Consider the following 14,884-nt stretch of genomic DNA (forward strand, 5'->3'; position numbering starts at 1 on the left):
GTAATTGTGGGGAGTGTCTGCCACTGCACATGGAGCCGAGGCTGTGAATATTGTTGAGGAACATCAATCCTGAGGAGCGATTGGAGAGGGTGGGAGTGCTCGCCTGGGGGGAAGAGAAGGTCGAGAGAGGATTTGATAGAGATGTTGAGAATCACGAGGGGGCTGGACAGAGTAGATGGGGGGGACACTGTTCCCATTGGTGGAAGGACGGAGATCGAGAGGACTCGGATTTTGAAGTGATTACTGAAAGAAGAATTGGGATAGGAGAAACATTTTCACACAGCGAGTGCCTGAGAGTGTGTGAGAGTCAGGTTCAATCTGAAAAGGAGGCAACTGCAGGGTTACGGAGAGAAGGCAGGAGAATCACAGAACTTACAGTGTAGAAGGAGGCCATTCGGCCCATCGGGTCTGCACTGGCCCTTGGAAAGAGCACCCTACTTAAGGCCACGTCACAATTCTGTGATTCTCACACCCATCTCCTGGCTACATTGGGACATGGGGAGGCAGTGGTGTAGTGGTTTTGTCACAAGGCTAGTAAACCAGACCCAGAGTAATGCCCTGGCGACCCAGAGCAATGCCCTGGTGACCCAGAGTAATGCCCTGGCGACCCAGAGCAATGCCCTGGTGACCCAGAGTAATGCCCTGGTGACCCAGAGCAATGCCCTGGTGACCCAGAGTAATGCCCTGGTGACCCAGAGTAATGCCCTGGTGACCCAGAGCAATGCCCTGGTGACCCAGAGCAATGCTCTGGTGACCCAGAGCAATGCCCTGGTGACCCAGAGTAATGCTCTGGTGACCCAGAGTAATGCTCTGGTGACCCAGAGTAATGCCCTGGTGACCCAGAGTAATGCCCTGGTGACCCAGAGTAATGCCCTGGTGACCCAGAGCAATGCCCTGGTGACCCAGAGCAATGCCCTGGCGACCCAGAGCAATGCCCTGGCGACCCAGAGTAATGCCCTGGCGACCCAGAGTAATGCCCTGGTGACCCAGAGTAATGCCCTGGTGACCCAGAGTAATGCTCTGGTGACCCAGAGTAATGCCCTGGTGACCCAGAGTAATGCTCTGGTGACCCAGAGTAATGCCCTGGTGACCCAGAGTAATGCCCTGGTGACCCAGAGTAATGCTCTGGTGACCCAGAGTAATGCCCTGGTGACCCAGAGTAATGCCCTGGTGACCCAGAGCAATATCCTGGTGACCCAGAGCAATGCCCTGGTGACCCAGAGTAATGCCCTGGTGACCCAGAGTAATGCCCTGGTGACCCAGAGCAATGCCCTGGCGACCCAGAGCAATGCCCTGGCGACCCAGAGCAATGCTCTGGTGACCCAGAGGAATGCCCTGGTGACCCAGAGTAATGCCCTGGTGACCCAGAGTAATGCCCTGGTGACCCAGAGTAATGCCCTGGAGACCCAGAGTAATGCCCTGGTGACCCAGAGTAATGCCCTGGTGACCCAGAGCAATGCCCTGGTGACCCAGAGCAATGCCTTGGTGACCCAGAGTAATGCCTTGGTGACCCAGAGTAATGCCCTGGTGACCCAGAGTAATGCCCTGGTGACCCAGAGCAATGCCCTGGTGACCCAGAGTAATGCCCTGGTGACCCAGAGCAATGCCCTGGTGACCCAGAGTAATGCTCTGGTGACCCAGAGTAATGCCCTGGTGACCCAGAGCAATGCTCTGGTGACCCAGAGCAATGCCCTGGTGACCCAGAGTAATGCCCTGGTGACCCAGAGCAATGCTCTGGTGACCCAGAGTAATGCCCTGGAGACCCAGAGTAATGCCCTGGTGACCCAGAGTAATGCCCTGGTGACCCAGAGTAATGCCCTGGTGACCCAGAGCAATGCCCTGGTGACCCAAAGTAATGCCCTGGCGACCCAGAGTAATGCCCTGGTGACCCAGAGTAATGCTCTGGTGACCCAGAGTAATGCCCTGGTGACCCAGAGCAATGCCCTGGTGACCCAGAGCAATGCCCTGGTGACCCAGAGTAATGCCCTGGTGACCCAGGTTCAAATCCCACCAGGGCAGATTTTTACATTTAAATTCAATTAAAAAATTTGGAATTAAAAGTCTGATGATGATGTGAAAGCATTGTCCATTGCTGCTGGTTCAGTTCTGGTCACCCTATTATAGGAAGGATATTATTAAACTAGAAAGAGTGCAGAAGAGATTTACGAGGATGTTACCGGGACTTGATGGTCTGAGTTATAGCTCTGCTTGCTTAGCACACTGGGCTAAATCGCTGGCTTTGAAAGCAGACCAAGCAGGCCAGCGGCACGGTTCAATTCCTGTACCAGCCTCCCCGAACAGGTGCCAGAATGTGGTGACTAGGGGCTTTTCACAGTAAATTCATTGAAGCCTACTCGTGACAATAAATTTTCATTTCATAAGGAGAGGCTGGATAGGCTGGGACTTTTTCCCTGGAGCGTAGAGGCTTGGGGGCGATCTTATAGCGGTCTATAAAATAATGAGGGGCATAGATAAGGTAGATAGTCAACATCTTTTCCCAAAGGTAGAGGAGTCTAGAACAAGAGGGCAAAGGTTTAAGGTGAGAGGGGAGAGACACAAAAGAGACCAGAGGGGAAATTATTTCACACAGAAGGTGGTGAGTTTCTGGAATGAGCTGCCAGAGGCAGTAGTAGAGCCGGGTACAATTTTGTCTTTTAAAAAGCATTTAGACAGTTATATGGGAAAGCTGGGTATGGAGGGATATGGACCAAATGCGGTCAATTGGGACTAGCTTAATGGTAAATACTGGGCGGCTTGGACAGGTTTGGTTGAAAGTGTAAACCTCGATGGCCCTATGAATGTCCTTTAGGGAAGGAAATCTGCTGTCCTTACCCGGTCTGGCCCACATGTGACTCCAGACCCTCAGCAATGTGGTTGCCGCTTAAATATAACAGTGAGCAAGAACTTCCTCAATCATTGGTTAGGTTTCCGCTGGGGAACTGTAGATAATTCTGGGAGCTGCTCTTCAGCAAAGATACCGTCTATTACCACGAGACGAGAATGGTGAAACAATTGAGGCTTTATTGCACAAGATGTTGTGCCTCCTGCAGCTGGAACCAGAGTGGCTGCAGCGCAGGAGAGCACACACTTTTATACACCGCCTGCTGGGCGGAGCCAGCAGGCAGGGATTTACTGTGGTACCTGTAATACAGGGGCAGTACCGTAATACATGCAATGTGTTTACCACAGATAAAAAAGCTGGAGAAAAGGGAACAGAGGAGGTTTCCGTGGAACGTCAGTAACGAGGAGAGACTGGAAAGGTTACAAACATTCCCCTTGCAGCCGAACTGGTTAAGCAGCAATATAATAGACGTTTTCAAGATGACGTAACCTTTCGAACGGATAAATAGAGACAAATTATTCCCTCTGGCGAGTGGAGGGGATCTTGCAAGAGCCTGTTGCCCTTTTCACTGCCGTTCCGTGTCTGATATCCTCTGCCTCTCTCCCCTCCTGTAGGGATATGCTTTGCTGGCTGCGAGAGACAAGGAAATCCTTCTGATCCAGCGTGGGGAGCTCAGGAGGAAGCGGAAGCCTGCACGTACCAAGGAAATACGTGAGGAGGGTTTCAGGAAATACATGGAGCTGTTTTATGCCCCGATGCCCAAAATGGAGGTCAGCGTCCTTCATATCGTGCTAAAACGCTGGGGGTGGGGGGGAAGGGGGGGGGGGGGGCTGGCAATAGCGGGGGCCCATTGGATGCGGATCCCTGGTAAAACAGAAATGGGGGGCCCTGGGCTGAATGTAGCAACAAGAAAAGATTCTGTCTCAAGTGTCGGCAGTGCACTGAATCTGCCTCTGTGTGTTTCTGACTGTCTGTCCCTGTATCTCTGTACCTGTCTGTGTGTCTGTCTCTGTGTGTTTCTGACTGTCTGTCCCTGTATCTCTGTACCTGTCTGTGTGTCTGTCTCTGTGTGTTTCTGACTCTGTCCCTGTATCTCTGTACCTGTCTGTGTGTCTGTCTCTGTATGTTTCTGACTGTGTCTGTCCCTGTATCTCTGTACCTGTCTGTGTGTCTGTCTCTGTGTGTTTCTGACTCTGTCCCTGTATCTCTGTACCTGTCTGTGTGTCTGTCTCTGTGTGTTACTGACTGTCCCTGTCCCTGTATCTCTGTACCTGTCTGTGTGTCTGTCTCTGTGTGTTTCTGACTGTCTGTCCCTGTATCTCTGTACCTGTCTGTGTGTCTGTCTCTGTGTGTTACTGACTGTGTCTGTCCCTGTATCTCTGTACCTGTCTGTGTGTCTGTCTCTGTGTGTTTCTGACTCTGTCTGTCCCTGTATCTCTGTACCTCTCTGTACCTGTGTGTGTTTCTGACTCCATCTGTCCGACAACACTCTTGACCACTGCTACTCAAAAATCAAGGACGCCTACCGTTCCATCCCCCGACCGCACTTTGGGAAATCAGACCATAAGACAGTGGTCCTTCTCCCGGCATACAAGCAGAAACTCAAGCGCGAGAGTCCAGCTAAGAAGGTTGTGCAGTGAAAAATGAAAATGAAATGAAAATCGCTTATTGTCAAGAGTAGGCTTCAATGAAGTTACTGTGAAAAGCCCCTAGTCACCACAATCCGGCGCCTGTCCGGGGAGGCTGGTACGGGAATCGAACCGTGCTGCTGGCCTGCTTGATCTGCTTTAAAAGCCAGCGATTTAGCTGAGTGAGCTAAACCAGCCCCTAAACTAACCAGTGCTGGTCCGAGGAGACACAACAGCTCTTACATGACTGCTTAGAGACAATGGACTGGTCCATATTGAAGAACTCAGCAACCAACTTAAATGAGTATGCCACCACCGTCCCAGACTTCACCAGCAAATGTGTGGACGACTGTGTGCCAGAGAAAGCAGTACGTACGTTCCCCAACCGGAAACCATGGCTCAATCGCGAGATTGACTCTGAAGGACAGATCTGAGGCGTTCAAGTCCCTGACCTATACAAGAAATCCAGGTACGACCTCCGCAAAGCCATCCGAGATGCCAAGAGAGAATATCAAACTAAGCTAGAGTCACAGACAGACTCTCGGTGATTGTGGCAAGGACTAAACAACATAACGCAGTATCTCTGGCAGCAACGCACCCCTCCCCAATGAACTCAATGCATTCTATGCTCGGTTCGAGCAGGTAACCAACAATCCGCTGTCGAGTGCCCCAGCAGCCCATAATTCACCCATACCCACCATCACAGCTTCCAAAGTCAGATCGGCCTTCCTGAAAGTGAACCCACGGAAGGCGATGGGCCCGGACTGGTCGTGCACTCAGAGCCTGCGCGGACCAGCTGGTAGAGATATTCACAGACATCTTTAACCTGTCCCTACTCCACTCCGAGGTCCCCACCTGCTTCAAGAAGACCACCATCATACCGGTACCAAAGAAGAACCAGGCAACGTGCCTCAATGACTACCGCCCGGTGGCCCTGACTTCAGTCGTAATGAAGTGCTTCGAGAGGTTGACCATGAAGCGCATCAACTCCATACTCCCAGAACGCCTTGATCCACTGCAATTCGCATACCATCGCAACCGGCCCACAGCAGATGCCATTTCCCTGGCCCTACACTCATCCCTAGAGCATCTCGACAACAAGGACTCCTACATCAGACTCCTATTTATCGACTACAGCTCCGCCTTTAACACCATAATCCCAGCCAAGCTCATATCAAAGCTCCAAAACCTAGGACTTGGCTCCTCCTTCTGCAACTGGATCCTTGACTTTCTGACCAACAGACCACAATCAGTAAGAATGAACACCAACACCTCCTCCACAATAGTCCTCAATACTGTATCTGTCTGTGTGTCTGTCTCTGTGTGTTACTGACTCTGTCTGTCCCTGTATCTCTGTACCTATCTGTGTGTCTGTCTCTGTGTGTTTCTAACTCTGTCTGTCCCTGTATCTCTGTACCTGTTTGTGTGTCTGTCTCTGTATGTTTTTAACTCTGTCCCTGTATCTCTGTACCTGTCTGTGTGTCTGTCTCTGTGTGTGCCTCCGTATCTCTGTGTGTGTCTTTGTCACTGTGTCTGTCTCAGTCTGTGTCTCCGTTTTGCTCTCTGAATGCCTCTCTGTCTCCGTCTGTGTCTCCCCATATCTCTATCAGTGTCTGTCTCTGTCTCCAAGTGTCTCCCTATCTCTCACTATGTTTCTCTCTGTGTCTGTCTCTGTCCCCAAGTGTCTCCCTGTCTCTCACTATGTTTCTCTCTGTGTCTGTCTCTGTCCCCGAGTGTCTCCCTGTCTCTCACTATGTTTCTCTCTGTGTCTGTCTCTGTCCGTCACTCGGGACAGATTTTTATTTTCGTGTTGAAGCTGAATCTCTAATTTTATTCAGAGTTTCTGAATTAGCTCCACTGCTCCCTCTGCATTTTACACATACAAATCAGCCTGTTTACGGTACTGAAATGATACTCTAAAATTGTAAGCTGAATGTCTGTCATTTAATTGGTCAATACGCTGATGGATGATGAAAAGAATGACAGAAAAATGGAAAATCAACTGGAAATTAAAACACTGACAGCGACTCCTCTATATTAGATAGTAAAACAGCAATTGAGTGAGTTATATACATGATCATGACAGGTATTGAGTTATATGGAATATAACACACTTATAAAATTACAATAGATATTATAATAACCGACTTCTCAGGCATAAAAACAGTGAAAGTTGCAAACTGTATACTAAGCAATTATTTTGTCGCTAAAATCTACAGCACGGAGTCAGGCCCTTTGATCCAAACTGCTCCATGCCAACCAAAAAGCCCATCTAAGCTAACCCCATTTGCCTGAATTTGGCCCACATCCCTCTCAACCTTTCCTATCCATGTGTCTGTCCAAAAGTCTTTTAAAAGTTGTCAATGTCGCTGCCTCAACCACTCCCTCTGGCAGCTCATTCCACATACGTACCACCCTCTGTGTAAAAAAAGTTGCTCCTCGGGTTCCCATTAATTCTTTCTCCTCTTAACTTAAACCTTTGCCCCCTAGTTCCCGATTCCCCAACCCTGGGAAAAGGACTGAGTGCATTCACCCTATCCATGCCTCTCATGATCTTCTGCACCTCTATAAGATCACCCCTCAGTCTCCTACACTCCAAACAAAAGTCCTAGCCTGTCCAATCTCTTCCTGTAACGCAGTCCCTCGAGTCCTGGCAACATCCTTGTAAATCTCTTCTGCACACTCTCCAGTTTAATAACATCTACAGCAAGGCAGCCAAAACTGAACACAATACTCCAGGTGCGGCCTCACCAATGTCCTGTACAACTGCAACATAGCTTCCCAACGTCTATACTCAGTATCCTGACTGATGAAGGCCAGCAGGCCAAAAGCCTTCTTCACAGCCCTATCTACCTGTGCCTCCACCTTTACATATAGATACATGCATAGATACATAGAAGATAGGAGCAGGAGGAGGCCTTTTGGCCCTTCGAGCCTGCTCCGCCATTCATCACGATCATGGCTGATCATCCAACTCAATAGCCTAATCCTGCTTTCTCCCCGTAGCCTTTGATCCCATTCACCCCGAGTGCTATATCCAGCCGCCTCTTGAATATATTCAATGTTTTAGCATCAACTACTTCCTGTGGTAATGAATTCCACAGGCTCACCACTCTTTGGGTGAAGAAATGTCTCCAGGGGCTGGCTTCTCCGACCCCCTCCCCCCCGCCGGGTCGGAGAATCGCTGGGGGGAAGCGTGAATCCCGCCCACGTCGTCTCCCGAAGTCTCCAGCACCAGAGATTCGGCGTGGGCAGGAATCGCGGCACGTCTGTCGGCCCCCCCCCCCCCCCCCCCCCCCCCCCCAGCGATTCTCCGGCCCACGATGGGCCGAAGTCCCGCTGCTGTCATGCCGGTCCTGCCGGTGGGAATCAAAACACCTCCCCTACCGGCGGGACTGGCGGCGCGGGCGGGCTCCGGGGTCCTGGGGGGAGGCGCGGGGCAATCTGGCCCTGGGGGGTGCCCCCATGGTGGCCTGGCCCGCGATCAGGGCCCACCAGCGGGCGGGCCTGTGCCGTGGGGGCACTCTTTTCCTTCCACGTTGGCCATAGTCTTCACCATGGCAGACGTGGAAGTGACCCCCTCCCCTGTGTTAGACGTATTAAATGCTGTGGTATGAAGAGGCAAAAGTTTTGCTCCTTTTTCACCAACACACTTTTATTTGTTGCAACTGACTCTGCACAGAACTCTACACATCACCAGATCCAGAGGCCACTTGAAGCCCCTTCACATATCAGTGTCAATCATTGAACACTTAACATAAATGAGACAATCATTGAACATAGAACAGTACAGCACAGAACAGGCCCTTCGGCCCTCAATGTTGTGCCGAGCCATGATCACCCTACTCAAACCCACATATCCACCCTATACCCGTAACCCAACAACCCCCCCCCTTAACCTTACTTTTATTAGGACACTACGGGCAATTTAGCATGGCCAATCCACCTAACCCGCACATCTTTGGACTGTGGGAGGAAACCGGAGCACCCGGAGGAAACCCACGCACACAGGGGGAGGACGTGCAGACTCCACACAGACAGTGACCCAGCCGGGAATCGAACCTGGGACCCTGGAGCTGTGAAGCATTTATGCTAACCACCATGCTACCCTGCTGCCCTAACCATGTGTCTTTTTGTGAAACCCGGCCACGACTAATTGCTATTGGGCTGATGCTTTCCAAATAAGATTGCTGACGTAAAGTTACCCCTAACTGAGTCTGTCCGATTTCCAAACCAATATATTTAAATGCACCGGAAGCCTGACAATGCCTTCTTTCTGGTCACTATCTTTTTCCTCTTCTGACTCTTCCGTGTCATGTGTCGGTTCAAATACTCGATCATAACAAGCTGGACAGTTGAAAGCATAATGGTATTGAGAATCACATCGAAAACATCGATTTATCATGCCCCGGGCATTTCTGGGGTTCATCCTCCTATTGTAGGTTCTAACTGGGTTTCTGTCTTCATAATTTCCTTGTCTCGGTCTCCTTTTATAGTCTTGAAGCCTGTGTTCGTAGCCATACGATTTCGCCATCCTGTTAGTAGTCTACCGCCCTGCCCTCATCAACCTTCCTGGTCACTTCATGATCTCCCACTTTGGTACTTGAGGGGTCCCATACTCTCTCTAGTTATTCTTTTTCTTTTAATATATTTAAAGAATCCCTTTGGATTCACCTTAATCCTCTCGGCCAAAGCTACTTCATGCCCCCTTTTTGCCCTCCTAATTTTCTTCTCAGGCATACTCCTGTATCCTCTGTACACCTCCAGGAATCCCTTAATTCCAGCTAATTGCACCTGAGCCATGCCTCCTTCTTTTTCCCAGCTAAAAGCTCAATATGGTTTGTCATCCAGGGTTTCCTACTCCTGCCAGACTTGCCCTTCACCCTAACAGAAACATATAGAGTGGGATTCTCCAATAATGGGGCTATGTCCCCAAGCCGGCGTGGAAAGCAGCAGCAACCACTCACCTTCCCGATCCCGCCGTGTGGGACCTGAGAAACCCACGCCGGTGGCACTAAGGCCCATCGGGGCCCGGAGAATCGCCGGGGGCGCCGCTTTCAACGGCCCCCGACCGGCGCGGCGGGAATCCCGCGGGCACCCGAGAGTCGGCGAGGGGGCGGCGAGACGGACCAGGCTCGGGGTCGGAAAATCCCGTCCATAGACTCTGGACCCTAGCTATTTCACTTTTAAAGGCCTCCCAGTTGCTGGAGGTCCCTTTGCCCTCAAACAAGCTCCTCCAATCAACCCTTGCAAGCTCCAGGGGCAGCACGGTGGCTCAGTGGGTTAGCACTGCAGTCTCACGGCGCTGAGGTCCCAGGTTCGATCCCGGCTCTGGGTCACTGTCCGTGTGGAGTTTGCACATTCTCCCCGTGTCTGCGTGGGTTTCGTCCCCACAACCCAAAGATGTGCAGGGTAGGTGGATCGGCCACACTAAATTGCCCCTTAATTGGAGAAAATTAATTGAGTACTCTAAATTTATTTTAAAAAAAGAAAAAAAACCCTTGCAAGCTCCTGTCTAATTCCATCAAAATTTGCCTTGCCCCAATTTAGAACTTGAAACTGTGGACCAGTTTTGCCCCTTTCCATAACTATTTTAAAATTAACATAACTATGGGCTGGGATTCTCCGACCCTCTGTGCTGGAATGGCGGCCGGTGCCGGGGCGGAGAATAGCCGTTCACACCGGAAATCCGGCACGACGGCGCTTCCGCAATTCTACATGGACCTGCCAGTCCTGTGCACGCGGTCGATGGGGTGACGGTTGGGGGCCGTTGGAACAGGCCCCCGTGGCGATTCTCCGCGGTCGACCAGCCGAACTCCTGCCGCGTTGGTTTATATGTGGTACCACCCCCTGCGGTGGCGTTCCTGGGGGTGGGGGGGGGATCTGACTTTGGGGGAGGGGCCAGGCTCACGATCGGGGGCCATCGATCGGCAGACCATCACGATCTGGGAGGGACCTACCTTCCTTCGCATGTGGCCTGCCATGTCGCCAGCGCCCATGCGCATGCGCAGTTGCACGGTCTAGCTAGTGTTATGGGTCAGGGTTTAGAGAACCCCAAAGTGTATCATGGAGTTCACCTGACCCACAACTTTTAATAGATTGTGGTATGGGGAGCACACGGCCCACTCTACAGGTGTGGTACAGTAGAAAACGGACAAGTATTTCTTTAAAACAAAACAATGTTTATTCTATGAACTCAAGTTAACTTTTTTTAAAACAAACAGTGAGCAACTAGTAAATCAAATACAACCCCAAAGACAACAACAGTACGTAACCCTGTAAGCTGTCCTTTTAACACCCAAAAGACTTAACAAACCTTCAAACAGGAGCACATTAGGTTTAGATTCAATACTGAGACCTTTTACAATTCTGGAATTATAGATAGTCCATAGATCCATAGATAGTCTTTGGATGGCAGAGATCAACAGTACAGCTCTTTGTTCAAAATTCAGATGCAGCTCACTGAAAAACACAGACACACGCAAGCTTTTCTCAAACTGAAACTAAAAAGCAGAAGTAGAGCTCAGCTCCACCCACACTCTGACATCACTCCAGTAACATGAGCAGCTCTATTTCTTAAAGGTACATTTCTTAAACACCCATTTCTTAAAGGTACTCTCACATGACACTAGCAAGGCCCTGCCTGCAGCCAGAGCTGTGGGACACACGCCGGGGCTCTGCTAGCCCCCTGGAAAACAAAGAATCACCCCGGATCTTCGAGGAAAATGTCCGGAGAGATTACCGTCCGTTTTCCAGCGGGCGTGGGGACTTAATCCCCAGAAGGGAGAATCCCGCCCATGGTCACTGGTCCCAAAGTGCTCCCCCACCGTCACTTCAGTCACTGGCCCTGCCCTATTTCCCAAGAGCAGGTCAAGTTTTGCCCTTTCCCGAGTAGGACCCTCCACATACTGCCCGAGGAAACTTTCCTGAAACACTTATCAAATTCCAACCCATCTAAGCCCTCAACACTACGTCAGTCCCAGACCAAGGTTAGGAAAATAAAAATCCCGCAGTCTGACAACACTGTTACTCCTGAAAGTCTCCACATTAATCAGAAGATGCCTGTTCACTTTTTTGACCAAAATGCATGACCTCACACTTATCCACGTTAGGGATGTGGCTGACGGTTTCTCATGTCCACGTGTCAGCTGGCTCCCTGTCTTACCTGCCTGTCCATTTGTGATATTTTGAAAGTTTCCCGAGCTTAAGGATTTTGACAGCAGTGAGCAGCTGACGGATGGAAAGCAGATCTCTCCGCACCGGTATCGATGTACCAACGTTGTCAAAGGCTTCTTCCCCCCCCTAACCATGCCGGAACCCTGGGACGAAATCACTAACCCGGAGAAACAGGTGAGCATCAATATGGAGCCATCGAAGCATCTGGCCCGGCACCTACGCACTTTCATTTGGTCAGGGTGAAGGTGGAAAGGGGAAATGACCCTCATGTAACCTGCTTCAGCCTAAAACACTCCTCAGAGAGTCCTCTAATCCTCAGGAGAGCCCTCTAATCCTCAGGAGAGCACTCATCCTGGGGATCAAAGATTCCAGACCAAACTCTGGAGACTCAAATCCATATTATAGATGAACATTAGCTGTGTACTGAGGGAGTGCCGCACTGTCAGAGGGTCAGTACTGAGGGAGTGCCGCACTGTCAGAGGGTCAGTACTGAGGGAGTGCTGCACTGTCAGAGGGTCAGTACTGAGGGAGTGCTGCACTGTCAGAGGGTCAGTACTGAGGGAGTGCTGCACTGTCAGAGGGTCAGTACTGAGGGAGCGCCGCACTGTCAGAGGGTCAGTACTGAGGGAGTGCTGCACTGTCAGAGGGTCAGTACTGAGGGAGCGCTGCACTGTCAGAGGGTCAGTACTGAGGGAGTGCTGCACTGTCAGAGGGTCAGTACTGAGGGAGTGCTGCACTGTCAGAGGGTCAGTACTGAGGGAGTGCTGCACTGTCAGAGGGTCAGTACTGAGGGAGTGCTGCACTGTCTGAGAGTCAGTACTGAGGGAGAACTGCACTGTCAGAGGGTCAGTACTGAGGGAGTGCTGCACTGTCAAAGGATCAGTACCCAGGGAGTGCTGCACTGTCAGAGGGTCAGTACTGAGGGAGTGCCGCACTGTCAGGGGGTCAGTACTGAGGGAGTGCCTGCACTGTCAGAGGGTCAGTACTGAGGGTGCGCTGCACTGTCAGAGCGTCAGTACTGAGGGAGTGCCGCACTGTCAGAGGGTCAGTACTGAGGGAGTGTCGCACTGTCAGAGGGTCAGTACTGAGGGAGCGCCGCACTGTCAGAGGGTCAGTACTGAGGGAGTGCCGCACTGTCAGAGGGTCAGTACTGAGGGAGTGCTGCACTGTCAGAGGGTCAGTACTGAGGGAGTTCCGCACTGTCAGAGGGTCAGTACTGAGGGAGCGCTTCACTGTCAGAGGGTCAGTACTGAGGGAGTGCTGCACTGTCAGAGGGTCAGGACTGAGGGAGTGCTGCACTGTCAGAGGGTCAGCACTGAGGGAGTGCTGCACTGTCAGAGGGTCAGTACTGAGGGAGTGCCGCACTGTCAGAGGGTCAGTACTGAGGGAGTGCCGCACTGCCAGAGGGTCAGTACTGAGGGAGTGGTTCACTGTCAGAGGGTCAGTACTGAGGGAGGGCTGCACTGTCAGAGGGTCAGTACTGAGGGAGTGCCGCACTGTCAGAGGGTCAGTACTGAGGGAGTGCCGCACTGTCAGAGGGTCAGTACTGAGGGAGTGCTGCACTGAGAGTGTCAGTACTGAGGGAGTGCTGCACTGTCAGAGGGTCAGTACTGAGGGAGTGCCGCACTGTCAGAGGGTCAGTACTGAGGGAGTGCCGCACTGTCAGAGGGTCAGTACTCAGGGAGTGCTGCACTGTCAGAGGGTCAGTACTGAGGGAGCGCTTCACTGTCAGAGGGTCAGTACTGAGGGAGTGCCGCACTGTCAGAGGGTCAGTACTGAGGGAGTGCCGCACTGTCAGAGGGTCAGTACTGAGGGACCGCCGCACTGTCAGAGGGTCAGTACTGAGGGAGTGCTGCACTGTCAGAGGGTCAGTACTGAGGGAGTGCTGCACTGTCAGAGGGTCAGTACTGAGGGAGTGCCGCACTGTCAGAGGGTCAGTACTGAGGGAGTGCTGCACTGTCAGAGGGTCAGTACTGAGGGAGTGCCGCACTGTCAGAGGGTCAGTACTGAGGGAGTGCTGCACTGTCAGAGGGTCAGTACTGAGGGAGCGCTGCACTGTCAGAGGGTCAGTACTGAGGGAGTGCTGCACTGTCAGAGGGTCAGTACTGAGGGAGTGCTGCACTGTCAGAGGGTCAGTACTGAGGGAGTGCTGCACTGTCAGAGGGTCAGTACTGAGGGAGAACTGCACTGTCAGAGGGTAAGTACTGAGGGAGTGCTGCACTGTCAAAGGATCAGTACCCAGGGAGTGCTGCACTGTCAGAGGGTCAGTACTGAGGGAGTGCCGCACTGTCAGGGGGTCAGTACTGAGGGAGTGCCGCACTGTCAGAGGGTCAGTACTGAGGGTGCGCTGCACTGTCAGAGGGTCAGTACTGAGGGAGTGCTGCACTGTCAGGGGGTCAGTACTGAGGGAGTGCGGCACTGTCAGAGGGTCAGTACTGAGGGTGTGTCGCACTGTCAGAGGGTCAGTACTGAGGGAGCGCTGCACTGTCAGAGGGTCAGTACTGAGTGAGTGCTGCACTGTCAGAGGGTCAGTACTGAGGGAGTGCCGCACTGCCAGAGGGTCAGTACTGAGGGAGTGGTTCACTGTCAGAGGGTCAGTGCTGAGGGAATGCTGCACTGTCAGAGGGTCAGTACTGAGGGAGTGCTGCACTGTCAGAGGGTCAGTACTGAGGGAGTGCCACACTGTCAGAGGGTCAGTACTGAGGGAGTGCCGCACTGTCAGAGGGTCAGTACTGAGGGAGCGCTGCACTGTCAGAGGGTCAGTACTGAGGGAGTGCTGCACTGTCATAGGGTCAGTACTGAGGGAGCGCTGCACTGTCAGAGGGTCAGTACTGAGGGAGTGCTGCACTGTCAGAGGGTCAGTACTGAGGAGTACTGCACTGTCAGAGGGTCAGTACTGAGGGAGTGCTGCACTGTCAGAGGGTCAGTACTGAGGGAGTGCTGCACTGTCAGAGGGTCAGTACTGAAGGAGTGCTGCACTGTCAAAGGATCAGTACCCAGGGAGTGCTGCACTGTCAGAGGGTCAGTACTGAGGGAGTGCCGCACTGTCAGGTGGTCAGTACTGAGGGAGTGCCGCACTGTCAGAGGGTCAGTACTGAGGGTGCGCTGCACTGTCAGAGGGTCAGTACTGAGGGAGTGCCACACTGTCAGGGGGTCAGTACTGAGGGAGTGCCGCACTGTCAGAGGGTCAGTACTGAGGGTGTGTCGCACTGTCAGAGGGTCAGTACTGAGGGAGCGC

The 14,884-nt window shown here is 52.2% G+C and overlaps 1 protein-coding gene across 1 annotated transcript in view; it reads left to right on the forward strand.

Moving 5' to 3' along the window:
- The window catches only part of wdr97 (WD repeat domain 97), a 129,306-nt gene that overhangs the window by 65,836 nt on the left and 48,586 nt on the right, over nucleotides 1–14,884 (forward strand). Inside the window, exons 14-15 of the mRNA XM_038796480.1 lie at nucleotides 3,457–3,612; nucleotides 11,665–11,885. Coding sequence (XP_038652408.1) covers nucleotides 3,457–3,612; nucleotides 11,665–11,885 — 377 coding nt within the window. The remainder of the gene's footprint in view (nucleotides 1–3,456; nucleotides 3,613–11,664; nucleotides 11,886–14,884) is intronic.

This window comes from Scyliorhinus canicula, chromosome 5, assembly GCF_902713615.1.
Source record: "Scyliorhinus canicula chromosome 5, sScyCan1.1, whole genome shotgun sequence".
In the NCBI taxonomy this organism is placed as follows: domain Eukaryota; kingdom Metazoa; phylum Chordata; class Chondrichthyes; order Carcharhiniformes; family Scyliorhinidae; genus Scyliorhinus; species Scyliorhinus canicula.